The sequence below is a fragment of the Podarcis tiliguerta genome (assembly GCF_965153285.1).
Source record: "Podarcis tiliguerta genome assembly, chromosome: 9".
NCBI classification, from domain to species: Eukaryota; Metazoa; Chordata; class Lepidosauria; order Squamata; family Lacertidae; genus Podarcis; species Podarcis tiliguerta.
Window position 1 is genome coordinate 10,160,627 of NC_139542.1, and position 27,894 is coordinate 10,188,520.

Genomic DNA, 27,894 nt, shown 5'->3' on the forward strand with positions numbered 1-27,894 from the left:
TGGCACCCGCCCTGTGGAATGCCCTCCCACCAGATGTCAAAGAGAAAAATAACTACCAAACTTTTAGAAGACATCTGAAGGCAGCCCTGTTTAGGGAAGCTGTTAATGTTGGACTAGATGACCCTTGTGGTCCCAACTCTGTTATTCCACGATTCCACGCATGAGTATAAAGCAATATAAAGGACTCTTCAAAAGAACAGGCATGAAACAAAATAGAAAGGTAGCTCTTTAAAACTTTCTTTTTTTAATGCAGAAGCTGAATCATAAGGTGTATATTTACTTCAATCTTTTTAAAAAGTATATTGAGGAATTTTGACAAAGACATGACTCCGTTTGCATATGAAGGGTTCCAGGTTTTCTGCCTACAGTCCCATGTTTCTTTTCCAGGCAGACCGGTGGAATTTCCCTTCTCTCTGTCTTTATAACCTGAGTTCCTAATCCCTTTGTTCAGGACACATACCTCATTACCTGGCCTGACAGCATGCAGCAGGTTTTGCCCTTTAAAGAAGAGATTGATTGCTTCTGTTCTGAGAAAGGAGACACAATTGCAGGTGGGGAAAGGTATGTTCTACTCCCAAGCTAGGTTTTATACACGTGTAAGGTGTGCAAGAGGGACACAGGTGGCGCTGTGGGTTAAACCACAGAGCCTAGGGCTTGCTGATCAGAAGGTCGGCGGTTCGAATCCCTGCCATGGGATGAGCTCCCATTGCTCGGTCCCTGCTCCTGCAAACCTAGCAGTTCGAAAGCACGCCAAAGTGCAAGTAGATAAATAGGTATCGCTCCGGTGGGAAGGTAAACGGCGTTTCTGTGTGCTGCTCTGGTTCGCCAGAAGTGGCTTAGTCATGCTGGCCACATGACCTGGAAGCTGTACGCCGGCTCCCTCGGCCAGTAAAGCAAAATGAGCACCGCAACCCCAGAGTCGGCCACGACTGGACCTAATGGTCAGGGGTCCCTTTACCTTTTAAGGTGTGCAAGAGGGATGTGGGTGGAGCTGTGGTGTAAACCACAGAGCCTGGGGCTTGCTGATCAGAAGGTCGGCGGTTTGAATCCCTGTGACAGGGTAAGCTCCCGTTGCTCGGTCCCAGCTCCTTCCAACCTAGCAGTTTGAAAGCACGCCAAAGTGCAAGTAGATAAACAGGTACCACTGCAGTGGGAAGGTAAACGGCGTTTATGTGCTCTGCTCTGGTTTTGGTGTTCTGTTGCGCCAGAAGTGGCTTAGTCATGCTAGTCACATGACCCGGAAAAACTGTCTGCGGACAAAGGCCAACTCCCTCGGCCAGTAAAGCGAGATGAGCGCCGCAACCTCAGAGTCGTCTGCAACTGGACTTAACTGTCAGGGGTCCCTTTACCTTTAAGGTGTGTAAAATCACTTCAAAAACCTACTAAGAAGGAGAGAGTCTGATTCTGAGCATGTTTACTTGGAAACAAGGCCCATGGAGCTTACCGGGACTTACTTCCAAGTAAGCATGCATGGGATTGTGGCCCTAGCAGCACAGGACCAGATGACCTAAGGGACCGCATCACCCCATATATCTACCTGGCTACTTCGCTCCTCAACTGGGGGCACTACTGAGAGGGCCACATACCCTAGAGGTGTGCTTAGTTTGTCCTAGAAACTGGGTTGGCTTTTAGTGTTGTGGCTCCAGCCCTCTGGAATCTGTTGCTAACCTGGCGTCCAAAGTCATGATATTTTGCTGCCTACTGAAGATCTTTTTCTTTAAGAAGGCTTTCCCTGAGGAGTGATGCAGTTATTAATGAAACGATCGCTGTGACTCTTTAGGATTTTATTTTTAAAAAATGTTCAAATGCGCAAGAACACCTTTTAGAATTTTCGTATTTTATTTTAAACTTACTGCACAGCGCTTGGATGGCCCCGGGCAGTGAAGTCGTTATTTGCGAAATAAATAAACGAAGGAATCTTTAAATTTCCTCGGGTGGCACAAAAGCAGGAAGATATCCTATGTCTGGCTAGGCCAGATTGCTTGTTCTCTCTGTGTGTGTGTGTCTTTGTGTCCTTCTTTCTTCAAAACTCAGCCACCTGCTTGCAAGAGGCATTTAGATGGTTTTTTGAGTGCCTTTCTTTCAGGTCATCTCGTATCTGTGTGTGTGTGTGTGTGTGTACGCCTGCGTGCGCACACATTTGTACGTGTGTGCCCTTGGTCCTGTGGGCTTGACACTGGGGCCTTGTTGTCTGCGAGGGAGACAGTAGGTTACCGCTCGCCAGCTCTTTCCCTTCTCCGTGCTCCGCGTCTGCGACTTCATTCTTGGAAGGTTTCTGAGTTACCCGGGAGATAGAACCACGAGCAACATTTGCTCTGGCCTGAATAACTTCTGAAGCCAATCAGGCTGGTTTTGTTACGAAGGTTACCAAGGGACAGGAGGGGAGCATGAGAATCGTCTGCGGCTGCTGTGCTCCCTGAAAACCAGCGTCGGAAGAAGAAGCCGGAGAGATTTGATGTGTACTGGGGGATATTACGATTTAACAGTGTTTCTGGACTGGTATTCCTGTGTTGGGAGCTGCCTTGATATGCTTAAATAAAACTATTTAAAATTATAATAAATTTTGAAAATGAGGGCTCCGCCTAGGCAGAAAAACCAGCCAAAAAGGCAGGAGGCACCACAATTATTCTTAAATAATAATATATAATAATAATGATTTATTATTTATACCCACCAATTCTGGCTGAGTTTCCCCAGCCACTCTGGGCGGCTCCCAATTGAGTGTTAAAAACAATACAGCATTAAATATTGAAAACTTCCCTAAACAGGGCTGCCTTCAGGTGTCTTTTAAAAGTAAAATAGCTGCTTATTTCCTCGACATCTGATGGGAGGGCATTCCACAGGGCGGGCACCACTACCGAGAAGGCCCTCTGTCTGGTTCACTGTAACCTCACTTCTCGCAATGAGGGAACCGCCAGAAGGCCCTCAGCGCTGGATCTCAGTGTCCGGGCTGAAAGGACCCCTGACAGTTATGTGCAGCCACAAATGACTCTGGGGTTGCAGCGCTCATCTGCTTTACTGGCCGAGGGAGCCGATGTTTGTCCGCAGACAGTCTTTCCGGGTCATGTGGCCAGCAGAGCAGCACATGGAAATGCCATTTACCTTCCCGCCAGAGCAGTACCTATTTATCTACTTGCACTTTGACGTGGTCTGAGGGATGGTGGACCAGCCCACGGCTGAAAAAGGTTGCTGACCCCTAAACTAGATGTTGGGTAGTTGATCCAGATCTGTGGGTTAAACCACAAAGCCTAGGACTTGCCGATCAGAAGGTCGGCGGTTCGAATCCCCACGACAGGGTGAGCTCCTGTTGCTCGGTCCCTGCTCCTACCAACCTAGCAGTTTGAAAGCAGGTCAAAGTGCAAGTAGATAAATAGGTACCTCTCCGGCGGGAAGGTAAACGGCATTTCCATGTGCTGCTCTGGTTTGCCAGAAGCGGCTTAGTCATGCTGGCCACATGACCCGGAAGCTGTACACCGGCTCCCTCGGCCAATAAAGCGAGATGAGCGCTGCAACCCCAGAGTCGGCCATGACTGGACCTAATGGTCAGGGGTACCTTTACCTTTACGGGAAAAGTAGCAGATGGGAGGATGGGACTTAACCCTTGCCTTCTGTTCTTCCCTTATGACCTCCTCCCCAGAGCATTTGCTCCTCAGAATGCATCAAACAGAACTATAGCTGGCAAGAATGTGGCAACGCGTGCGGGAGAGGTGGCCAGAGGAAACAGGAGCCAGGAAAGGGGTTAAGCATCCTTCCCACCTACAGTTTTTCCACCACTAATTGCAACCTTCCTCTGTTGCACTGCAGTTGTTCGGAAAATATCCAACTTCCCAGAGCTGGGTCTGCTGCCAAACTTTTAGTTCATCCTTCAGCTCTTCTTTAGTGGAATATTGATTTTCCTAGAGTCTTGGAAGTGGATCCCTAGTCAGAGACAAAAGTCATGATGATTTGCAGATACCTGTTATATGATACCCCCTGACATTTCTCCAATGAAAATATTCTGTTTAATAATAATAATAATTTTATTTATACCCTGCCTGTCTCACTGGGTTGCCCCAGTTACTCTGGGCAGCTTTACAACACATATCAAAACATAATAAAACATCAAACATTAATACACACACATCGTTCTGCACTGGGAAAAGTTAAAATTGTGCTGAGTATAAATTAGGCAAGTAATGCATTTCCCTAGTTTTGCATAATTTATTCTGCTTTAGGTAACCAACAAGAAAAGAAATGAGCTCCTTCACCACCTGACAACCCTGGGAAATGTAAAGCCTCTCTTCATAGCCATAAAGGTCAGAAAAGGTCTTTTAAAAAAATTTTTAATAATGAAATAGTGCAGTCAAAATGGTTAGGTATTCTGATTTTTCAGTAGGCAGGAAATAACTTTCTTCAGCTGTTGGTTGTGGAGCTTCTCTCTTTGTTGTTGTTGTTGTTTAGTCGTTTAGTCTTGTCCCGACTCTTTGTGACCCCATGGACCAGAGCATGCCAGGCACTCCTGTCGTCCACTGCCTCCCGCAATTTGGTCAAACTCATGCTGGTAGCTTCGAGAACACTGTCCAACCATCTCATCCTCTGTCGTCCCCTTCTCCTTGTGCCCTCCATCTTTCCCAACATCAGGGTCTTTTCCAGGGAGTCTTCTCTTCTCATGAGGTGGCCAAAGTATTGGAGCCTCAGCTTCAGGATCTGTCCTTCCAGTGAGCACTCAGGGCTGATTTCCTTAAGAATGGAGAGGTTTGATCTTTTTGCAGTCCATGGGACTCTCAAGAGTCTCCTTACGTTGCTTAAAAACGTCTCTGAATGGGTTCATTCCCATATGAATTCTTAGAAATGTACGAATCTACCTTACACTGAGTCAGACCACTGGTTATCTAGACTTCTTTTTGTGCTTTGTTTTTAGACAAAGGTCTGCTCTTTGAAGCTCTGTGTTCAAGTGCCTCCCCCCCCCCGCTCTTTCCTTACGAAAACCCACTCTTTACTGCTGAATCGGAACAAACGTCAACCTGCCGAAAACCTGAATTGCTATTTGTTCCAATTCTGTGTTAAAGGGCGGGGTTTTCCTAGGGAAAGTGGCAGGCCAAGGGGTGAGGGATCGCATGGACATGGACATGGAGCATGGGGCAAACGATGTGTGGATTACCCCATCTTCAACACTGATGGGCAGAAACCAGGGCCGGATTTAGGTCTGATGAGGCCCTAAGCTACTGCAGGGAATGGGGTCCTTTCTATGTCCAGCTGTCCTTTGTCAACACCAAATTGTTGCTGTTTTTTGTGTTGAATATATGATATATGGTAATTTATGTACCTAATAGGTATCTAAAGCCATTTGCACATGTTCCCATGCAACCAGTCCATGCAGAATGTAGGCACCCTATATATAGAAATGAGCAAATCTGTGATATTTCAGGGAGCAGGCTAGGAGGTGGGGGCCATTACTTACTGGTACATCACAGGAACCTTCACAACACAAAACACTGTTGCTGTATGTAGGTTTTATTTTATTGGTTTTTTATCTTATATTTCAGAAATGTACATCCAGTTCTTTTTTCCTTTAAATTTTTTAGCCCCCCCCCCAAGAGAGTGGGACCCTAAGCTATAGCTTGTTTAGCACTGGCAGAGACTCTCAAACCCTCCCGCACTTTGAAGCCCAAATCTGGGAAGCCATTTTCCTGTTCTTTAGGGCGAGAGCATGGCGGCCATTTTAGTTGCCGTGATCTTTTGTGATTTCGTGATGCGGCTTCCCCCTCCCCCACCAAAACAACACACTTTTTTCCAGTATGGTGCCCAAAAACATGCATTTTGGGGCACCACAGAATATCATTGGGCCCCCCAAAATCACTTTTTCAGGGGGGAACCATGAAAACCATGTGAAATTGCAAGTGATCCCAGCAACCAAAATGGCTCCTGTTCTCTTGCGATGAAAAACAGGATGTCCTGTCCGGTTACTTGTGGGGTAACCGCTGACCATTAGTTCCAGTCGTGACAGACTCTGGGGTTGTGGTGCTCATCTCGCTTTATTGGCCGAGGGAGCCGGCGTAGTTTCCGGGGCATGTGGCCAGCATGACTAAGCTGCTTCTGGTGAACCAGAGCAGCGCACAATAACGCCGTTTAACTTCCCGCCGGAGCGTTACCTATTTATCTTCCACTTTGACGTGCTTTCGAACTGCTAGGTTGGCAGGAGCAGGGACCGAGCAACGGGAGCTCACCCCATTGTGGGGATTCGAACCGCTGACCTTCTGATCGGCAAGTCCTAGGCTCTGTGGTTTAACCCACAGCGCCACCCGCGTCCCTACTTGTGGGGTACAGATTCCCTATTGCAGATTATGGGTGCTAACATGCCTTCCTGTTTATGTTCCCCTCGACTTCCCCCTACTTCTGTTGTCTAATCCTATAGACCTGAGACTGATTGCCACATCTGTAGAAATCTTGCAAGACGTGCAGTGGGCAAATTGCCCCCTATAAGTGCTTAGGGTCATGCCGCTGCCCTGGCCCTTTCCCCGTGGGTAGCCCCTCGTCTTCTTCCACGTTTCAAAAACATTCATGTTTCCAAAACCAATTTGGCTCTGCGGGTTTGACTTTGTACCTTTTGAAGCCAGGTGGTATTTGGGGCGTGACGTTCGCAAATCCTCAAGATCAAGGTAAGAAAGTGTTTGCTGGTGGATTAGACCAGCTCCTGAGTGATGGCAAGAGATACATTAAACCCAAGCGGCTCGCTAATCCCTCGGGAATGCTTTTGCCATGTGGCGAAACGTTATTGCTTTAATAAGTGGAAGGGGAGGGGGGGGTGAAAAAGAGTTCTGTGTCAAGATATTTCCAGCAAATTAATGCCCTGCACTTCGGCAGCTGGGGGGGGGGGGAGGCCTTTGATCACGTTCACACATTCCAATCAGCATTGAAGGTATAATGCACCTCTAAGCTCTTTCCTCGCGCACATGGCAAGGCTAAAGAAGAATTCAAAATATGTCTGATATAGGGAAACCTCATAGGGCACAGCCTAGGTTAAGATCCGCTCCCAGGATCCAAATTCCAGTTGGAACCTGTGGCCAAATCAGATGTAATAGTAATAATAATAATAATAATAATAATAATAATAATAATAAAAAGGTAAAGGTAAAGGTACCCCTGCCCGTACGGGCCAGTCTTGACAGACTCTAGGGTTGTGCGCCCATCTCACTCAGAGAGGCCAAGGGCCAGCGCTGTCCGAAGACACTTCCGGGTCATGTGGCCAGCGTGACATCGCTGCTCTGGCGAGCCAGAGCCGCACATGGAAACGCCGTTTACCTTCCCGCTAGTAAGCGGTCCCTATTTATCTACTTGCACCCGGGGGTGCTTTCGAACTGCTAGGTTGGCAGGCGCTGGGACCGAACAGCGGGAGCGCACCCCGCCGCGGGGATTCGAACCGCCAACCTTTCGATCGGCAAGCCCTAGGCGCTGAGGCTTTTTACCCACAGCGCCACCCGCGTCCCAATAATAATAATACTAATACTTTATTTATTCCCCACCCATCTGGCTGGGTTTCCCCTGCCACTCTGGCCGGCTCCCAACAGAATATTAAAAACACGATAAAACATCAAACATTAAAAACTTCCCTAAACAGGGCTGCCTTCAGATGTCTTCTAAAAGTCTGATACAGTGGTACTTCGGGTTACAGATGCTTCAGGTTACAGACGTTTCAGGTTATAGACTCCGCTAATCCAGAAATAGTACCTGGGTTAAGAACTTTGCTTCAGGATGAGAACAGAAATCGCGTGGCGGCGGCAGCGGGAGGCTGCATTAGTTAAAGTGGTACCTCAGCTTAAGAACAGTTTCAGGTTAAGAACGGACCTCCGGAACGAATTAAGTTCTTAACCTGAGGTACCACTGTAGTTGTTTATCTCCTTGAAATTTGAAGGGAGAGTGTTCCACAGGGCGGGCGCCACTACCAAGAAGGCCCTCTGCCTGGTTCCCTGTAACCTCGCAGTGAGGGAAGTGCTAGAAAGCCCTCAGAGCTGGACCTCAGTGCCCGGGCTGAATGATGGAGGTGGAGACGCTTCTTCAGTTATACTGGGCCGAGGCCTTTTAAAATCCTGTCCCGCCCACCAAGCTCACTGGCTGCCACCAAATCAGTCAGTATCCCCCAGCTAAATATACCCTGCAGGCTTGTTGTTCAGGATAAAATGCGTCCGGCGATGGGGAGGTGCGTTGAGCTCCTTGGAGGATATAAATAAATGACATAAGGAATGGTGTGGCTTAATGTATAGAGATTCTACATTCCTGCATTGCAGAGGGTTGGAACAGATGGAGTATCTTCCAAGTCTGTGATTCTAGAATTACAGTCATACCTCATGTTACGTCTGCTTCATGTTACGTTCTTTCAGGTTACGTCCCACAGCGACCCGGAAGTACTGGAAAGGGTTACTTCCAGGTTTCGCCGCTTGCGCATGCGCAGAAGCGCAAAATGACGTCACACGCATGCGCAGAAGCGGTGAATTGCAACCTGCATGTGTGCAGACGCGCCACTGCGGGTTGCGTTCTTTTCATGTTGCGAACGGGCCTCTGGAACGGATCCCGTTCGCAACCAGAGGTACCACTGTACAGTGGTACCTCGGGTTACATATGCTTCAGGTTACATACGCTTCAGGTTACAGACTCCGCTAACCCAGAAATAATACCTCGGGTTAAGAACTTTGCTTCAGGATGAGAACAGAAATGGTGCTCCAGCAGCACGGCGGCAGCAGGAGGCCCCATTAGCTAAAATGGTGCTTCAGGTAAGGAACAGTTTCAGGTTAAGAACGGACCTGTGTATTAACTGATGGTCTGTGTTTGTGGTTTGGGAGTTGCACGGTCAGGGGGAAAACAATGCTGTCCAGGGTTATAAAGACTGCGGAGAGAATAATTGGGTGCACTCTTCCCACCTTGGATCAAATCTATGCTTCCAGGTGCCATAAGAAAGCTGTAGAGATAGCACAGGATAGTGCGCACCCCGGAAATGATCTCTTTCAGCTTCTGCCTTCTGGAAGAAGGTCCAGGGTTATAAAGACTAGGACTAGCCGCCTGAGAAACAGTTTCTATCCAAATGCGATTTTGGTTTTAAACGCAGTGTAAGGAGCCTCTATGGGAGTATATTGTATTTAATTATGGGGTATCAGAGTTTTTAGGGGGTTAACCAGGCTGGGATAGCTGGGATAGCAGACTTGTTGGTTTTTTTAATGTCTGATGTAGATTTTTTTCAGTTTCGTTGTTCTGTATGGGACAATAACAATAAAGATTATTGTATCGTATCGTAAAAGAAATGGAGGTGCGGTACATATTGGCAGCGATATTTTGGGAGTGGGAGAATTTCTATAATAGGGTTCTGTGGAAGAAGCAAACGGTACTAGTCTTTACGAAGAGGGTGGTCTCTCGCTGTGGTTAATCCAGGCATGAGATTCTTACTCGGGTTTCATGCCATGCCACAATAAAAGCTGTGCATGAGGAATTAACCACATTTACTGCACAATGCAATAAGCACGGGCGACACACTCAGAAAAGAAGTGGTCACCACATCTAAAGCAGCATTTTGGTTTTACTGCCATGTGAAACAATTATCCTTCTTTGAATTGGTTACAGGACCATTGTTTGGTCAACACCCTTGGCTCCTTGTTTATCCTAGTTTTATATAGTAATAAACGGCGTCTGTGCTGATCGCTCTTAGCTTGGTCTCATAATGCTGTGGTCACATTTAATGGGATGTCTTTATTTGCTCCTTGCCTGAGCATGTGCCACGAGGCAATGCGTGCCCTTCTTTGTCAGTTTGGGGACATGGAAGAAGATGTCTGTTTTAGATACGACAGAATGCAGAGGAAAAGGAAGTGCGAACGGATTTGCGCTTCCTTCCTCACCTGCATCAGGACCGAATCTGCTCTGCATTTATGTGAAATCGTGCTGATGATACCCAGCTCTACCTCTCTTTTATATCAGAACCAGTGAAGGCGGTGAAGGTCCTGTGTGCGTGTCTGGAGGCGGTTGGAGGATGGATGGCGGCTAACAGATTGAGGTTGAATCCTGACAAGACAGAAGTACTGTTTTTGGGGGACAGGAGGTGGGCAGGTGTGGAGGATTCCCTGGTCCTGAATGGGGTAACTGTGCCCCTGAAGGACCAGGTGCACAGCCTGGGAGTCATTTTGGACTCACAGCTGTCCATGGAGGCACAGGTCAAATCTGTATCCAGGGCAGCTGTTTACCAGCTCCATCTGGCACGTAGGCTGAGACCCTATCTGCCTGCAGACTGTCTCGCCAGAGTGGTGCATGCTCTGGTTATCTCCCGCTTGGACTACTGCAATGCGCTCTACGTGGGGCTACCTTTGAAGGTGACCCGGAAACTACAACTAATCCAGAATGTGGCAGCTAGACTGGTGACTGGGAGCGGCCGCCGAGACCATATAACACCAGTCTTGAAAGACCTACATTGGCTCCCAGTACGTTTCCGAGCACAATTCAAAGTGTTGGTGCTGACCTTTAAAGCCCTAAATGGCCTCGGTCCAGTATATCTGAAGGAGCGTCTCCACCCCCATCGTTCTGCCCGGACACTGAGGTCCAGTGCTGAGGGCCTTCTGGCGGTTCCCTCACTGCGAGAGGCCAAGTTACAGGGAACCAGGCAGAGGGCCTTCTCAGTAGTGGCGCCCGCCCTGTGGAACGCCCTCCCAGCAGATGTCAAAGAGATAAACAACTACCTGACATCTGAAGGCAGCCCTGTTCAGGGAAGTTTTTAATATGTGACATTTTAGTGTATTTTTCATCTTTGTTGGAAGCCGCCCAGAGTGGCTGGGGAAACCCAGCCAGATGGGCAGGGTACAAATAATAAATTATTATTATTATTATTATTATTATTTGGAAATAAGTTCATTGATGATCAGAGACATTGTCGTTATCGATTTTGTAAATAGAGATAACAAGAATAACAAATAAGTAAAATAAATTGGGAGGAAGGGAAAATATTTATGAATTGGTTTTCCCCCCTCCAAACAAATTTTCTCGTCAAATGCACAATTTTAAACACAAACTCCATTGCAATCTCTGCCGGATAGCTAATTTCAAAACTACACAATTGTTTTGAGAGGTGAGGAAGTCTGTCTGGCTATTAACCTTGCAAACATCAACGTTCCTCAAGCATCTTCCTCTTTGATGGTACAGTCACATGGTACAGTCTTTCCCAACCGGTCACCCTCCAGATGTTTGGACTTCAGTTTCCCATCAGCCCCCAGCTAAAACATCTGGAGGAAGCCAGGTTAGGAAAGGGTGCATTACAGAGATTAAGCCTGGCCTGATTCTGAGTTGAAATTATCATCTACGATTAATTGCTCCGGAAATTAAAAGGAGAAAATCACTTGTTTCAAATGGAGCATTGCATGGAATGCCCCAGCTAGGGTGTAGCTGTGGTTTCTAGAGAAGCAGCAACAGAGCTGGCCATTACAGAACTAGTTCCACAAAGCTGCATCAGCCGCCCGGTGTAATTAAAATCCTTCCCTCCTTCTTGCAACTGCGATACCTTCCAAGGATCTAATTATAGCTGCGGAGCCTCCAGATGTTTTCTTTTTGGACTTGATTTGCTGCACGGAGAGAGAGAGTGGAGCCTTGCCGGCAGGGACCACTCCTTGTTCAATGGCAGCTGTGATGTTTGTTACGTTGTCACTATCAATCAGGCTGCGAGGAGGCAGGTAGAAAGGAGCAACTCTTATCAACCAAACAATGAAAAGACTGGGTCAAAAATGGTAAGCATAAGATCATACATATTTGGGCTGGGCAGCACTGATGGAGGCCACAGAAGCCACCAGGAAGTTTGCCTACTTTCCATGGTCAGGTGACATGTGAAGGTGAGCCTTAGAAGGTTCGACTGGCGGTTAGGCATTGGGTAAGCCTAGACTTAAGGGACGCGGTTGCCACAGAGCCTAGGACTTGCCGATCAGAAGGTTCGAATCCCCGTGACGGGGTGAGCTTCCGTTGCTCGGTCCCTGTTCCTACCAACCTAGCAGGTCGAAAGCACATCAAAGTGCAAGTAGATAAATAGAGACCGCTCCGGTGGGAAGGTAAACAGCGTTTCTGTGTGCTGCTCTGGTTCGCCAGAAGCGGCTTAGTCATGCTGGCCACATGACCTGGAAGCTGTACGCTGGCTCCCTCGGCCAATAAACGAGATGAGCACCACAACCCCAGAGTTGGTCACGACTGGACCTAATGGTCAGGGGTCCTTTTACCTTTACCTTTTAAGCCTAGACTTCTCCCAGCTCCTCTGTGGTTAAGGGTATCCCAATGACGAGATCTGTAAGGAACTGCTTCTGTCTGATGCCTAGGCAAGAGTTAGGACCATAGCACTCCTCCACCGGGGATCCCTCAGGGGTACCACTATTTGATGTAGGTAATTAGGGGCCCCCTAGAGGTGGTGCTGTGGGTTAAACCACAGACCCTAGGACTTGCCGATCAGAAGGTCGGCGGTTCGAATCCCCGCGATGGGGTGAGCTCCCGTTGCTTGGTCCCTGCTCCTGCCAACCTAGCAGTTCGAAAGCACACCAGTGCAAGTAGATAAATAGGTACTGCACCAGTGGGAAGGTAAACAGAATTTTCGTGCACTGCTCTGGTTTGCCAGAAGCGGCTTAGTCATACTGGCCACATGACCTGGAAGCTGTACGCTGGCTCCCTCGGCCAATAAAGCGAGATGAGCACCGCAACCCCAGAGTTGTCCGCGACTGGACCTAATGGTCAGGGGTCCCTTTATCTTTAGAGGTGGTTTATCCTTAGATGTATTCCCAGCAAATGGGTTGGGGAGGGAAAATGACTTTACCCAATGCCTCAGCCAAACCATTCATACCTGTAAGCTATCAAGTTGTGGCCTAATTGAACCCAGTCTATATCCGCTGTCTTGACTGGTTATGTCAAACTTAGGGAGCAACGGGGTCACAGGATCTTGGCACACAACTTTTGGACTGCGCCTTTCGGTGCCTCCAGACAACCCTATTTTGTGTTTGACTTAATTCCTGGGGCCTGTTTCTAGCAGTAACTCACATTACCCCTGAGCCGAATATTCCTACTGAGATCATAATAAGAGGAATAGAGTGAAAGATTATGAATCATGGAGAGAGAGTGTGTATTAGTCTTTTGGCTGCTGTTTGGTTAATGTTTTTAATATTGTTTCATAGATTATAAACACTGTATCGTTTTGTTTAATCAAGACTTTCGCTTCAATTTTGACGTTTAGCTTGTTTTTTTAGTTGTTGCTGAGCTAACTGTGTGTTACAGATTGCAACTGTTTCACAGATGATGTGTAAATTAGTCTACACGACTCATGCTGTATTTGTGATGCTCTTATTACAGTGGTACCTCGGGTTACATACGCTTCAGGTTACATACGCTTCAGGTTACAGACTCCGCTAACCCAGAAATAGTGCTTCAGGTTAAGAACTTTGCTTCAGGTTGAGAACAGAAATCGTGCTCCGGCGGTGTGGCGGCAGCAGGAGGCCGCGTTAGCTAAAGTGGTGCTTCAGGTTAAGAACAGTTTCAGGTTAAGTACGGACCTCCAGAACAAATTAAGTACTTAACCCGAGGTACCACTGTATGTTCTATCATGTCATTGCTATTTGCTGTTTGTAAGCCGCTTTGGGATTCATTTGAATAAAAAGCAGCATAGAAATACAGTGGTACCTCAGGTTACATACGCTTCAGGTTACAGACTCCGCTAACCCAGAAATATTACCTCAGGTTAAGAACTTTGCTTCAGGATGAGAACAGAAATCGTGCTCCGCCAGTGGGAGGCCCCATTAGCTAAAGTGGTGCTTCAGTTTAAGAACAGTTTCAGGTTAAGAACAGGCGTCCGGAACAAATTAAGTACTTAACCCGAGGTACCACTGTATAATCAAAATCAAATAAAAATATTAAAATATATATACAGAGCTATGTACGTGTTCTGATTTTGAATACCCAGCAAATTCTCCCTGAAGCACAAAGCTTTCACAAGGCTTTTTTTCTTTCCCTCCCCTCTCTTACTCACTGTGGCCTCATAGTGCCTGGAGTAATGCTGAGGACTGCAGTGTGTCTGTACACGTAGTAGTAAGACCAGCAGCATCATTAGTCGGGCATGTCAGCTAAAGGCACAACCTGGAATCTGTTCTTGTCTTGGCTCTGGAGCAGCTTCCTGACCAGAGAGTCGTCTCTTTGTGACTAAGCCGCATGCATTGGGGCTCACAGGGCGCAGGGTTGCAACTTGCGCTTCTGACGACTTGCCATGCCTTCCAATCTGCACTGTGTTCTGAAGTTCCTGGCTTGCTGGATGCCCAAATCAAGGTCTGTAAATTAACTTGCAGGTGTTGACATCCAATGCCAGTGCCTGGCTTAGAATCCTTCGCTTGCCTAAGCATAGGACAAACCTTCCAAAATGTGCTTATTATTGAGTAATCCTATTGCTGTCCCGTTGAGTTCACTGAGATTCCAGCAAGTTTCGCGAGGCTAGTGTTTATCGAGATGCTGTTTTCAGATTGTTGTTTAGCTGTGAACCTAAGTGAGTGGCCCTCGACAGTTCCTAAGTCACTGGGTCCTTGTGGACAGAAATGTATGCTTGTTGTTGTTGTTGTTTAGTCGTTTAGTCGTGTCTGACTCTTCGTGACCCCCTGGACCAGAGCACGCCAGGCCTCCCGCAGTTTGATCAAACTCCACTGCCTCCCGCAGTTTGATCAAACTCATGCTGGTAGCTTCAAGAACACCATCCAACCATCTCATCCTCTGTCGTCCCCTTCTCCTTGTGCCCTCCGTCTTTCCCAACATCAGGGTCTTTTCCAGGGAGTCTTCTCTTCTCATGAGGTGGCCAAAGTCTTGGAGCCTCAGCTTCACGATCTGTCCTTCCAGTGAGCACTCAGGGCTGATTTCCTTCAGAATGGAGAGGTTTGATCTTCTTGCAGTCCATGGGACTCTCAAGAGTCTCCTCCAGCACCATAATTCAAAAGCATCAATTCTTCGGCGATCAGCCTTTTTGATGGTCCAGCTCTCACTTCCATACATCACTACTGGGAAAACCATAGCTTTTACTATACGGACCTTTGTTGGCAAGGTGATGTCTCTGTGAGATGTATGCTTGAGTGCTATATAATTAATTACCTTATTCATCAGTTGTGTGTGTGTGCAAATATTTGAATTTCTACCCTGCTTCTCCACCCAAATAAACAAATAAAATAACATGTAGGATTTGTTATTATTTTTAAGCGGACAATTAACACACACACAGTTGGCTTATAAGTTGTGGCTTGCAAGTCTTTTCAGGTTTTATGTAACAAGGAGAGTTAACCAGAGAAGTCTGGGAAGAAAAAACCCAGAAAGTTTTGGTCAGTATATTGGAAATAAGTGCACTGAGTTTCAGAATACAACAAAGGAACAAGTGGTAACCTTTAAAGCCTAACAAATGTATTACGGTAGAGAGTCCATAAAAGCTTATACTGTTAGGCTTTTAAGTGACACTTGATGGTGAATTGTTTTGATTGCAAGAGTCTTAACATGGCTAACCCTCTGGAAATTGCATTCCTTGGGAAATCTGAAGCACACGTGTGTGTCAGAAAGAGAGAAATCTCTGGCCATTTCCAAATGTCCTTTAGGGCTCTTCCAGGTAACATAATTATTATTATTTTATTTATTCACCTCCCTTCCTCCCAAGAATATTGGAGCCTACAGGACAGACTGTGCATATAGGAGCCCAGGGTGGATTAAACATCCTTCCTGATTTTCTTGCCTAAACTTTACAAGGGGGTTAGATTGTGTCAGACTTTTATTGAGCTTCCATTCAGATTTGCTTGCGGGGAGACGGCACAAGAATGAGCATCCCTTCTGATTTCCTTGTGGGGTGTTAATGCATATTCCTATTAGTCATTTGTTCATCCCACACTTTTCAGTGCCTTTTCCTATCACTTTCCCATCCTCAAAAACGTTTGTTTTTAAAGTGGCTCTGTTGTCCTAGAGTGACAGAGTAGAAAGTTAATGCGCATATATGAGCTTGAAGCTCTCCTGTGAAATACTGACAGTAGTTGTATACCTCATTTAATTGCTCTCTTGGTTTTAGAGTTTGTGTGGATGGTTTCGTCTGCTGAACTTTGTTGTTTTTAGAACGTGCGTTTCTGTGTTTTGCTGTTTTTGCTCTGTATACTTCAGTGCTGTGAAGTGGTCTATAAATGTGTCCATTATTGTTATTGTCATATTAGGATTAATAGTAATACAGATTATGTTATGGACAGTCAAATGCAAATATGAGACAGATCAGAAAGAGACCGATCTGGCAATCTCTAGTTACAAGCATAAAACTCTTCCATTGCAAGACCGCTTCAGTTTTGTTGTTTTTCATTGCTCCTCGCATTTTGGCCTTATAGGGCTTCCATACACCTGGAATTTCCAATAACCAGTTTAAATGTGCAGAATGCATGGGGCAGCCCATATTGGAAGTGTTTGGTTTTTTGCAAATTTCTGAAAGAAATAGTCTGAAAAGCTCAACAACTTTGGCCAAAAACTTCTTGAAATATGGCAACCCTAGCATAGGATGAATCAGAAAGTAGTGGACAGAAATGTTTCTGCTCAGCAATCTACCCAAATATCCATCCACCAAGCAAAAAGGTCTGAAAGGTCTGATCAATAAGGAAGGAGAGTCACTCAAGGAGAGCAAAACCAACTTCCTTACATTAGCATGATTGGAGTCAGCTGGTAATAATAATAATAATAATAATAATAATAATAATAATAATAATAATTTATTTATACCCCACCCATCTGGCCGGGCTTCCCCAGCCACTCTGGGTGGCTTCCAACAAAATATTAAAATACAGTAACGCATCAAACATTAAAAGCTTCCCTAAACAGGGCTGCCTTCAGATGTCTTCTAAAAGTCTGGTAGTTGTTGTTCTCTTTGACATCTGGTGGAAGGGCGTTCCACAGAGCTGGTGCCACTACCAAGAAGGCCCTCTGCTTGGTTCCCTGTAACTTGGCTTCTCACAATGAGGGAACTGCCAGAAGGCCCTCAGCGCTGGACCTCAGTGTCTGGGCAGAACGATGGAGGTGGAGATGCTCCTTCAGGTATACTGGACCGAGGCTGTTTAGGGCTTTAAAGGTCAGCACCAACACTTTGAATTGTGCTCGGAAATGTACTGGAAGCCAATGTAGGTCTTTCAATGCGGTCTCAGCAGCCGCTCCCAGTCACCAGGTAGCTGGCTTAGGACTATTTCCCCCCCCTAAAAGTGGGCAAGCTGTTACTGAAAATGGCCTACCTCAACTGTCCCCAACATGGAGGCCACCAGATGTTTTCGACACTTGTTCTTGTTAATATTATTTGAGCGTACCAGTCTCTTAGGATGAGAGTCTTGCGAGGGAGGCCACCTTTAAAAGTTGGCAGGAGGGCGACCATTTGGCAAGACATCTTTGCAGCTTTTATCCAGTCTTGGACCCCTGATGCTGTTCTCGAACTCTCCAGTTGTGTCTTTGGTGATCTGTTCCTGTAGCTTGACCTGTGCCATGGCAAGTCTTGAATAAGTGTTTCTTTCTTAGGCATAAGAGCCTCTGTCATGTTGTTTAGGGGTCCTGGCACATGGACTTGATAGGCTCTTGTCCTGACCCTGCATTTCTGAGCACAATTCAAAGTGTTGGTGCTGACCTTGAAAGCCCTAAACGTCCTCGGTCCACTATATCTGAAGGAGCCTCTCAACCCCCATCGTTCTACCTGGACACTGAGGGCCTTTCGGCGGTTCCCTCACTGCAAGCAGCCAAGTTACAGGGAACCAGGCAGAGGGCCTTCTTGGTGGTGGCACCCACCATGTGGAACACCCTCCTACCAGATGTCAAAGAGAACAACAACTATCAGACTTTTAGAAGACATCTGAAGGCAGCTATGTTTAGCGAAGCTTTTAATGATTGATGCATTGATGTATTTTAATATTTTGTTGGAAGCCGCCCAGAATGCCTGGGGATGCCTGGACAGATGGGCGGGGTGTTGTTGTTGTTTAGTCATGTCCGACTCTTCGTGACCCCATGGACCAGAGCACGCCAGGCACTCCTGTCTTCCACTGCCTCCTGCAGTTTGGTCAAACTCATGCTGGTAGCTTCAAGAACACTATCCAACCATCTCATCCTCTGTCGTCCCCTTCTCCTTGTGCCCTCCATCTTTCCCAACATCAGGGTCTTTTCCAGGGAGTCTTCTCTTCTCATGAGGTGGCCAAAGTATTGGAGCCTCAACTTCAGGATCTGTCCTTCCAGTGAACACTCTGGGCTGATTTCCTTAAGAATGGAGAGGTTTGATCTTCTTGCAGTCCATGGGACTCTCAAGCGTCTCCTCCAGCACCATAATTCAAAAGCATCAATTCTTTGGCGATCAGCCTTCTTAATGGTCCAGCTCTCACTTCCATACATCACTACTGGGAAAATAAATTATTATTATTATTATTATTATTATTATTGCGTTCTTAAAAAATTAAAAGATGAAATAATAAAAATAAAAAGACGTCCTTTCCTTCAGGGATGAGAACGGAGGGTCACAGCCACTGGGAGAGCCCCTCTTTGCAATTCCCATTGAAATCAATGGGAGCCATCCTAAAATCACTATAAAGCTTTTGCATCTTCTATTAGCTGAAGTAGGATTTGCTCCAGAAGCCCTCCCATCCAGTGCATAGGATTGCCAGCAACCTAGACCATTGTTTTTCGTTTTCATAGAATCATAGAGTTGTAAGAGACCACAAGGGCCATCGAGTCCAACCCCCTGCCAAGCAGGAAACACCATCAGAGCACTCCTGACATATGGTTGTCAAGCCTCTGCTTAAAGACCTCCAAAGAAGGAGACTCCACCACACTCCTTGGCAGCAAATCCACTGAATCAACCAAGTTTTAAATCAACCAATGCAGTTAGCAAGGCGGGGTAGCTAGTTGGACTTGGTCACCAGGTCTGGGCATCAGCCAGAAGGGAGGGGAGCCCCACAGCCTCAATAGCTGGCGTCGGAAATCAGCGTGGGAGGCTGGGTCAGCATTATGCATGGCGAGTTTGACACACAACCCCCATCCCGCCTGCTTCCTTTGTATCCCATGTTTAAATATAAACTTTAAAGGCTTTTGCTCCCAGCAAGGCAGTCAGCTGAGACAGTCTGAAGAATGGGCATATCAAAAAGATGAGTGATGTTTTAATTGGCTCGTTGAAAGGCGCTTGGCAATATCCTTCGTGAAACTTTATAAGCTCTTTAAAAGATTAATCCTTTGTGATTGCGGCTCCTTCCCTGGCAATTGCACTCGACGGATCGCCCGCAGTCTCATTGGTGGTTCCAGTCCCCAGGGATCGTCACACAAATGCACGAAGAGGGGAAGAGGGGAGAACTTCCATAGTAGAAGCTAAGCAGTAAAAATAATCTCCGGCACCTGTTAGAATCTTACAGGCAGGTTTCAGCTACTTGAAAGGATATCACGGGAACAAAGCAATTTTCAGACACACCTAACTATTGCAGCAAGGACTTTCCAGAGCGAAAAACTTCAGAGGTCTTCTTTTGGGAAATCAATAGGTAGAATTGCTTTTGTCTTGAGTGGCTGTAAGGTTACACTGCAAATGTATATGTGTGTGGTCCAGTCTGATTCTTTGTGGTATAAAATGTCTGCCTTTAAGGTCAGTTACTGTGTTAAGATCCCCGCTACTACCAATGGTAATGCTCTTAATAATAATTAAAGGCATCAATGACTGTGGATGAGCTCAAGGGCTCCTTCAGGTAACCTGTTTATCTAGCATTCAGGAAGTTTACAGAAATATTTCCACTGTTTATTGCACATTTGCTCTGATATGTTTGCAAGGAGGTTATAGAACAATGAGTACTCACCCTGATTTGCTTGTGTATTGGCTGCCTGTATTCCTGTTTAATAACTGTTTATCTGACACTTTTCAGTGCATTTCCCCATCACTTTCCTAACAGCAAAAGTCCATTTTGAAAATTACAAAAAATGTGCGTGCACACACACACACACACAGTGGGTTATTTGCAGTAGGGTAACAGAGCACTTTTATTGCACATATTGGAATCTCTCTTGTGCAAAATACTGACAATCTGGAGGAGACTACAGAAGTTAATTCTAGCCATGATATACCATTAGGACTGGGCGGTATCTGTTTTTCAACATTGTGATATATCACCAGCTAAACATCACAATATATCGATATATCAGGATGTCTGAAATAAGGATGGAGCTATGTAGAGGAATGGGCTGGCTTCATGGTTTCCCCCACATTGTGATTTTTGCATCACACACACACACCATGATTTGCGATACATTGCCATTATGAAACTGATATCACGATATGGACTTCAAACAGGTTTTGGACAGTATATCAATACATTGCCCAGCCCTATATGCCCTGACTTGTAACTTGCTGTGTACATAATGCCATTCCATTTGCTTATTACCGATGGTTATACAAGGATCAAAGTCCACGCACCACAGCAATTTTACCTACTGTTAATAAGTGCTATTATAAAGTTTGGCTCTATATATTCCCAGCCAAAGTTAACATTACCAGTATCATGCCATCTATGTTTATAATGGCACTGCGAAAGCATGGACTTTGATCTTTGGTTTGGAATACAGCACTTGAAAAATCAAGGCTTTGTGTTGCTGTCTGTCCTCGCTGCCCTTTTTTAAAAGAAGAAAGAACCTCTCCACTCTGGATGCAGAAATAGGCTTAAATAAGTATATGAGCACAAAGGCAGTCTCAGTAATCCTTTAAAACAGTCAATATTATTATCCGCATATTGCAACATCTGAGAAAGGGTTGGTTTGCCCAAGAAGGCCATTGTGAATTTTTGGCCGATGTGAGATTTGAACTCACCGCTTTTCACTTGCTACTCTTAGCCACCAGATTACAAGCATCAATCTCCCCCCCCCCCACTTTGTTTTTTTGCAGAGAAGTCTGACCATTAGAACCAGTGTGCCCCATTCGCAATGGGCAAAGCCAGGTTTCTGTTTAGCTATGTAAGTTCAGGTCCTTTTTGCGTCTGAGTTCATAATATGAAGCATGAATCAGCTCTGATTTTTATATGGGGCATCAAGAGGGTGAAAGGGCTCATGGGGCCAACATGATATGATAGCCATGTTCAAATATATAAAAGGATGTCACATAGAGGAGGGAGAAAAGTTGTTTTCTGCTGCTCCAGAGAAGCGGACACGGAGCAATGGATCCAAACTACAAGAAAGAAGATTCCACCTAAACATTAGGAAGAACTTCCTGACAGTAAGAGCTGTTCGACAGTGGAATTTGCTGCCAAGGAGTGTGGTGGAGTCTCCTTCTTTGGAGGTCTTTAAGCAGAGGCTTGACAACCATATGTCAGGAGTGCTCTGATGGTGTTTCCTGCTTGTCAGGGGGTTGGACTCGATGGCCCTTGTGGTCTCTTCCAACTCTATGATTCTATGATTCTATGATTCTATGATTCTATGATTCTATGTTATCTCAGCAAATATGCCTGGTTGCAAGTTGCCTTGAGTTTCCTTGAGCAAGAAAAAGCAACCAACTAGTGTGATAAATAATAATGGTGCCCTGCATGCATCTGCTGGAGGTGCATTTGCAGAGGAGATTTTTTTGGGGCTGGGCTGCTTGACCCCCCCCCCCATCCTCCACCATTTTGTTGTTGTTGTTTAGTCATTTAGTCGTGTCTGACTCTTCGTGACCCCCTGGACCAGAGCACGCCAGGCACGTCTGTCTTCCACTGCCTCCCACAGTTTGGTCAAACTCATCCTGGCAGCTTCGAGAACACTGTCCAACCATCTTGTCCTCTGTCGTCCCCTTCTCCTTGTGCCCTCCATCTTTCCCAACATCAGGGTCTTTTCCAGGGAGTCTTCTCTTCTCATGAGGTGGCCAAAGTATTGGAGCCTCAGCTTCACGATCCGTCCTTCCAGTGAGCACTCAGGGCTGATTTCGTTAAGAATGGAGAGGTCTGATCTTCTTGCAGTCCATGGGACTCTCAAGAGTCTCCTCCAGCACCATAATTCAAAAGCATCAATTCAAAGTCCATAGCAAAGTACATAGCAAGGTCAAAAGCGTAAATATGACCTAAAGGGAGGGTGGGCGGGTGATCGATGACTCCGGGCAGCAGAATGAGCGCACAGGGCTGCCGTGGCCGCTTGAATGTGGCTAAACCCCGCCCCCAAGCCAGCCCTATTGGCTGGCTGACGGGCGCTGCGCGGTACCCGGGAGACTGACGCAGGGAGACAAATACGCCCCCCTGCTGATGCGTGAATGGCTCCCGCTCACAACACCTCCCCTCTGGTAGGAGGAGAGGCTTTACCGAAGCCTGCCACTGCTGGCTCTTCCCACAAGAAATGCAAAGCCAGGGATCACATGCTCAACTCAGCAACAGCCACAAGCTGCTCTGGATGCAAATGGCAGCCTGATAAGAATCTGCTTTCCCTTTTACAGCTGGCTTGTTCATGTGAGGTGGAAGCTGTGATGCTGAGTGAAAAGAAAGAAAAAAGCCTGAAGGGATATGCTCAACCAGCATAGCAAGCAGCAGACAAACATGAGAAGGCATCGCGCACGTGGAGGTCATTAACGTGTGTTTGAGTTGTTAACAGGGTTGCGGGAGAGATTTGACTCGTTTCGCGTTGAAAGGTGAACCTGCCTAAGTGGCACTTTCTGAAACAATACGCAAACTGAAACACGGCCATCCTTCGAAATTTGTGCTTCTCTGAATTTTGCAAGGCGGTTCTCTAGCTAAGTGACATCCACAAGACTGCACGCTGTAGGCTGAAGTGTGCATTTAACTGCACAGATTAGAAACTGCATTGTATTAAGGAAAATTGCTTCACAAAAATGTGTATAGCGTGCAGAGCTGAAGACAAAAATGCATGTATCAGTGGGAAATCTGTATTGAAGTGCATGTCAATTTTCTCACAAGGTGATGTGGAAATGTGGAGAGCTGTTTTCCTTTGTCTTTAATTCCCTTGCCAGGCATCTAGACTGAGAAAGCCTTATGTGTAGCTTGAAACCTTGCATACTGTACTGAGATTTATACTGACCCTAGTTCTCTTATTGAGGACACCCTGATAGCAATACTATGTGGAATAGGAATATCAAGTTAGCGTTTATATAGCACACTGGAGCATTCAGGTTGCTTCGCATGCACTCTGCCCCTAATAATGAAACAACCCTGTTGTTCGCTCCCCTTTTATGCTCGCGTTATCTCAGCCATAATTAAGACAGAGACATTAAAATCTGAAATGTGTGTCATTTCTTATGGGAAAATCAGTAGTGACTCCCCAAAGTGGTAATTCTCAAAATTCCATCCATCTGTCCAGGCTGCCCGGACCTACACCTCCAAGATTCTCCTTGGCTCAAGATTCTCCCCCAATACCAATATCATTATCATCCATAAGTCATCAGGAAAGCATGTGTTGTGAGGACAGCTCTTCCTTAAGCCACTGGGATTGTAGGCTTGGCTGGACATTTCAAAAAGATGAGGGCGTTAAACAGCATGGTGAGCAGATTCTGAAATGAAAACAGCTATTCTTCTTCAAAGTACAGGCATCAGGTGCTAAGAACTCAGTGACCTTAGAATGCACGCAGGCCTTTGACCTTGACAGTATGATTACAGACATTTCTGCATGGCTCTGAAGAAATCACAGGTTGAAACCCCACCAAGAAAAGTAGGTACCCCCCCTGTAAGGAAGGCTAACTAGCAGCTACAGCCCTGGAAATGTATGACCCTCACTGCTCCCGTACCTCCCAGAAGCCCTAAGTACCTGTCAGTGCATTTTATTTTTATTTTTGGTAGTAAACAGCAGTTCAAGGAGGACAAAGCAATTTTGCAAAACTAGCACTGCTGGAATTGGTTTCTCTACCTCCCTCCCCCTCCCTCTTAGGATTTGCACAGCAAATATGCCTCATTTGGTAGTAAAACCATTTTCCTAGCTGCAGGACCAGTAACCTCACCCTTCAGTCTGAGAGCTGAGCAGTGTTCTCATCATGCAAAGGTCTTATTTAATAGCCTCATAAAAGCTCTGCTATAAAACAAATCTCCATCCTTAGGGGAAACTGTCAAACAACTAGCCAGGCAGATGCTGGGTCCATCTAGCAGGGTTTCCTACACTGACTAGGAGTGGCTCCTTGGGGTTGCAGGAAGGAGAGTATTCCCAGACCCACATGGAGATGTCAGGAACTCAGCCTACTCTTGAGTAGGCCCATGGCAGAGACACATGCCCGACCGGCATGTTCTCTCCCTCCTGGTCGTTCGTTTGGGAGCTTCAAAAGCTTTCTTCTGCCCGAACATCGCAGCGACCGATGCCAACAGACATTGGCACACTTAGGGATCCACAGAGTCTTCGCAGCTTGCGTGACAGGCCTCAGCAACTCAGCATTTTGGCTAATCTACTTTATTTACATATAAACACACACAGAGCACTGCAACATGGCTCCCTCTCTCTCTAGCATCAGACAGCAAAGAGAAAGAACAAAGGACAATAGTCCCACTTCACGGAACACAGTGACACAAACATCCTGTCTCCATCACTTCCCACTGTGTGGAGTCAAAACATATACCGTCATGTGATAGACAAAAATCCCATGACTGCAATCACGGAGCAGGAATTCTAACAGGAGATGCCAGGAGTTGAACCTGGGAAATCCCTGCATGCTGTCATGTTCAGGGTGCTAGCTAGAGTGGGGTTGAACCCCAATTGTTTTTTGCTTGGGGAGCTTCCTCCCCCCCAGATTCTGGGCCTTGTGAAGAGCAGCAAAGCACATTTTCTCTAAGAGGAGTTGAATATTATACCAGTGCAGGGCAGAACATGCATTGATCTGCAGGAGGTGCATGTATCCCCTACTCTGAATGTGACCTGGAAGCATGGGGAGAAGATGTTCCCATGCTTTTTCCACCCCTCGCTGCGTTTTCGTCTGAAGGCGCACTTCACAAATGGAGTTTGCTCACGATCTAAATAATAATAATAATAATAAATAATTTATTATTTATTATTTATACCCCGCCCATCTGGTTGAGTTTCCCCAGCCCCTCTGGGCGGTTCCCAATCGAGTGTTAAAAACAATTACGGTAAATATTTTAAACATTTTAATTTTAGATATTAAAAACTTCCCTAAACAGGGCTGCCTTTAGATGTCTTTTAGGATAGCTGCTTATTTCCTTGACATCTGATGGGAGGGCGTTCCACAGGGCAGGCACCACTACCAAGAAGGCCCTCTGCCTGGTTCCCTGTAACCTCACTTCTCACAGTGAGGGAACCGCCAGAAGGCCCTCGGCGCTGGATCTCAGTGTTTGGGCTGAACGATGGGGGTGGAGACGCTCCTTCAGGTATACAGTAGCTAGACCGTTTAGGGCTTTAAAGGTCAGCACCAACACTTTGAATTGTGCTTGGAAACGTACTGGAAGCCAATGCAGACCTCTCGGTCTCGGCGGCCGCTCCCAGTCACCAGTCTAGTTGCCGCATTCTGGATTAATTGTAGTTTCCGGGTCACCTTCAAAGGTAGCCCCACGTAGAGCACATTGCAGTAGTCCAAGCGAGACATAACCAGAGCATGCACCACTCTAGCGAGACAGTCTGCCAGATGGAGCTGGTAGACAGCTGCCCTGGACATGGAATTAACCTGCGCCTCCATGGACAGCTGTGAGTCCAAAATGACTCCCAGTCTTATGGACTGCTATATATGCAGATTCAGGAAGGAATTTTGCAGCTCTTAATTCAGGTCGTCGGATGCTATGAGAGATGTGGTGATGTGCAACAAGCCCTTTCTGGCATTCCATCCCACATACATCCACGAGGGCAACTCCTCACACTCTTTCATTTCCACTCTGTCAGAGGGTTTTCTCTTAATCCTTTGCATCCAATCCAGTCAAATTGTGTTCCTTCCCCCTCCCCCCAGGTGCTACACCCAGAGCTTTTGTCAAATGTTCCTGGGTTGTTGGTGCAATCTGCTGATTTTCCTTGACATATGATCAGTGCCAGATTTACGTATAAGCTAAACAAGCTATGCCCAAAATTTATGAGTCTTTGTAATTTGTGTTTCTAAAGGAACTTTTGTTATTGCCAAATGCCAAGGTGTTTGCATTATCAAGTTTGTTTTTTGAATAAAAAATCATTTTAAGTTAGAGCTTAATAATTTCAGTTTAACAATTACTTTGATAAAATACATATTTTGTTATGCCCAAATGGCTTTAGATACCTATTAGGTCCATAAATTGGGACACGGATGGTGCTGTGGGTTAAAACACAGAGCCTAGGACTTGCCGATCAGAAGGTCGGCGGTTCGAATCCCCGCAACGGGGTGAGTTCCCGTTGCTTGGTCCCTGCTCCTGCCCACCTAGCAGTTCGAAAGCACGTCAAAGTGCAAGTAGATAAATAGGTACCGCTCTGGTGGAAAGGTAAACAGTGTTTCTGTGTGCTTCTCTGGTTCGCCAGAAGCGGCTTAGTCATGCTGGCCACATGACCCGGAAGCTGTACGCCGGCTCCCTCGGCCAGTAAAGCAAGATGAGCGCCGCAACCCCAGAGTTGGTCACGACTGGACCTAATGGTCAGGGGTCCCTTTACCTTTACCTATTAGGTCCATAAATTACCTTATAGCATATATTCAACACAAAAAACAGCTGAACATATAAAGGGTCCCATTACCTTCAGTAGCCCCTCATCAAACCGAAACCCAGCCCTGCATATGATGCAGAAGTCAGAGTATGTCTTCTCTTGCTCATATGTGATTTTCAGTCCTTAACCTCAGTTGTCTCTTGCTGGTGTTGCTGCTATGATATACAGTGGTGCCTCGCAAGACGAAAAGAATCCGTTCCGTGAGTCTCTTCGTCTAGCGGTTTTTTCGTCTTGCGAAGCAAGCCCATTAGCGGATTAGCGCTATTAGCGGTTTAGCGGCTATTAGCGGCTATTAAAGGCTTAAGGGATTAGCGGATTAGCTGCTAAAAGGCTATTAGCAGCTTAGTGCCTTAGAAAAAGGGGGTGGGGAGTGGAAAAAACCCCCCAGGAATCGCAAGACATTTTCGTCTTGCGAAGCAAGCCCATAGAGAAATTTGTCCTGCGAAGCACCTCCAAAACAGAAAACCCTTTCGTCTAGCGGATTTTCCGTCTTGCGAGGCATTCGTCTTGTGGGGCACGACTGTACTAATCTTTTATTCCAAGAAAGGAAGCATTTTTTAAAATACTCTTTCTCTTTCTTTCTTTTCCTCTTTCTCTCTGTCACATATTCCTGTATTACACTTATCACATAGTTTTACAGATCAGCTATTCAGAGTTTTATTAATGTGCAGGTGTTTAACAGCATAATCAACCCTCATTAACTGCTGGGATTTCTGCAACCTGTTTACTCATCCAGAGTTAGTCAAGTTCCCCCTTTTCCCCCTCATTCCCATAGTATTTGATTTCACAGGGCGTGGCTGTTTGTTGGTTGCCACAACTTCCTTGTCTATGATTTTGTAGTTTCAGGCAGAGAGTTGTGAATGCCTTGTGTGTCCCAGGAAACGAGAGCTCCAAAAGACGCAGTGAGAATTCTTTCTCATAGAATCATAGAATCATAGAGTTGGAAGAGACCACAAGGGCCATCGAGTCCAACCCCCTGCCAAGCAGGAAACACCATCAGAGCACTCCTGACATATGGTTGTCAAGCCTCTGCTTAAAGACCTCCAAAGAAGGAGACTCCACCACACTCCTTGGCAGCAAATTCCACTGTCGAACAGCACTTACTGTCAGGAAGTTCTTCCTAATGTTCTCGGACAGCTTCTGTAATTTTGGATCATTCGCCTGCAGGTTGCACAGAAGTCTTTGTTAGGGAAATGTAGCAAAGAAAAAAGAAGACATTTTGATCAAGACAATGAGGGGAGAGGGTTCAGGGTTGCAGACGAAAGCTACAGTGCTGTAGTTACTAACCTGAGAGTATGCCCCGTTGAACTAATTGAAGCT

At 46.2% G+C, this 27,894-nt stretch overlaps 1 protein-coding gene across 4 annotated transcripts in view; it reads left to right on the top strand.

Annotated features, from left to right (window-relative positions):
* Positions 1–27,894, top strand: part of SHROOM3 (shroom family member 3) — a 216,357-nt gene that overhangs the window by 78,681 nt on the left and 109,782 nt on the right. Inside the window, exon 1 of one of the 4 annotated variants that reach the window (XM_083398149.1) lies at positions 11,590–11,729. The exons of 2 other annotated variants lie outside the window; for them this stretch is intronic. In XM_083398149.1, the coding sequence (XP_083254275.1) occupies positions 11,707–11,729 (23 nt within the window). In that variant the 5' untranslated portion in view covers positions 11,590–11,706. Of the gene's footprint in view, positions 1–11,589; positions 11,730–14,225; positions 14,290–27,894 lie in introns of those variants that run through there. One more of the 4 variants, XM_083398148.1, reaches the window with a different exon arrangement.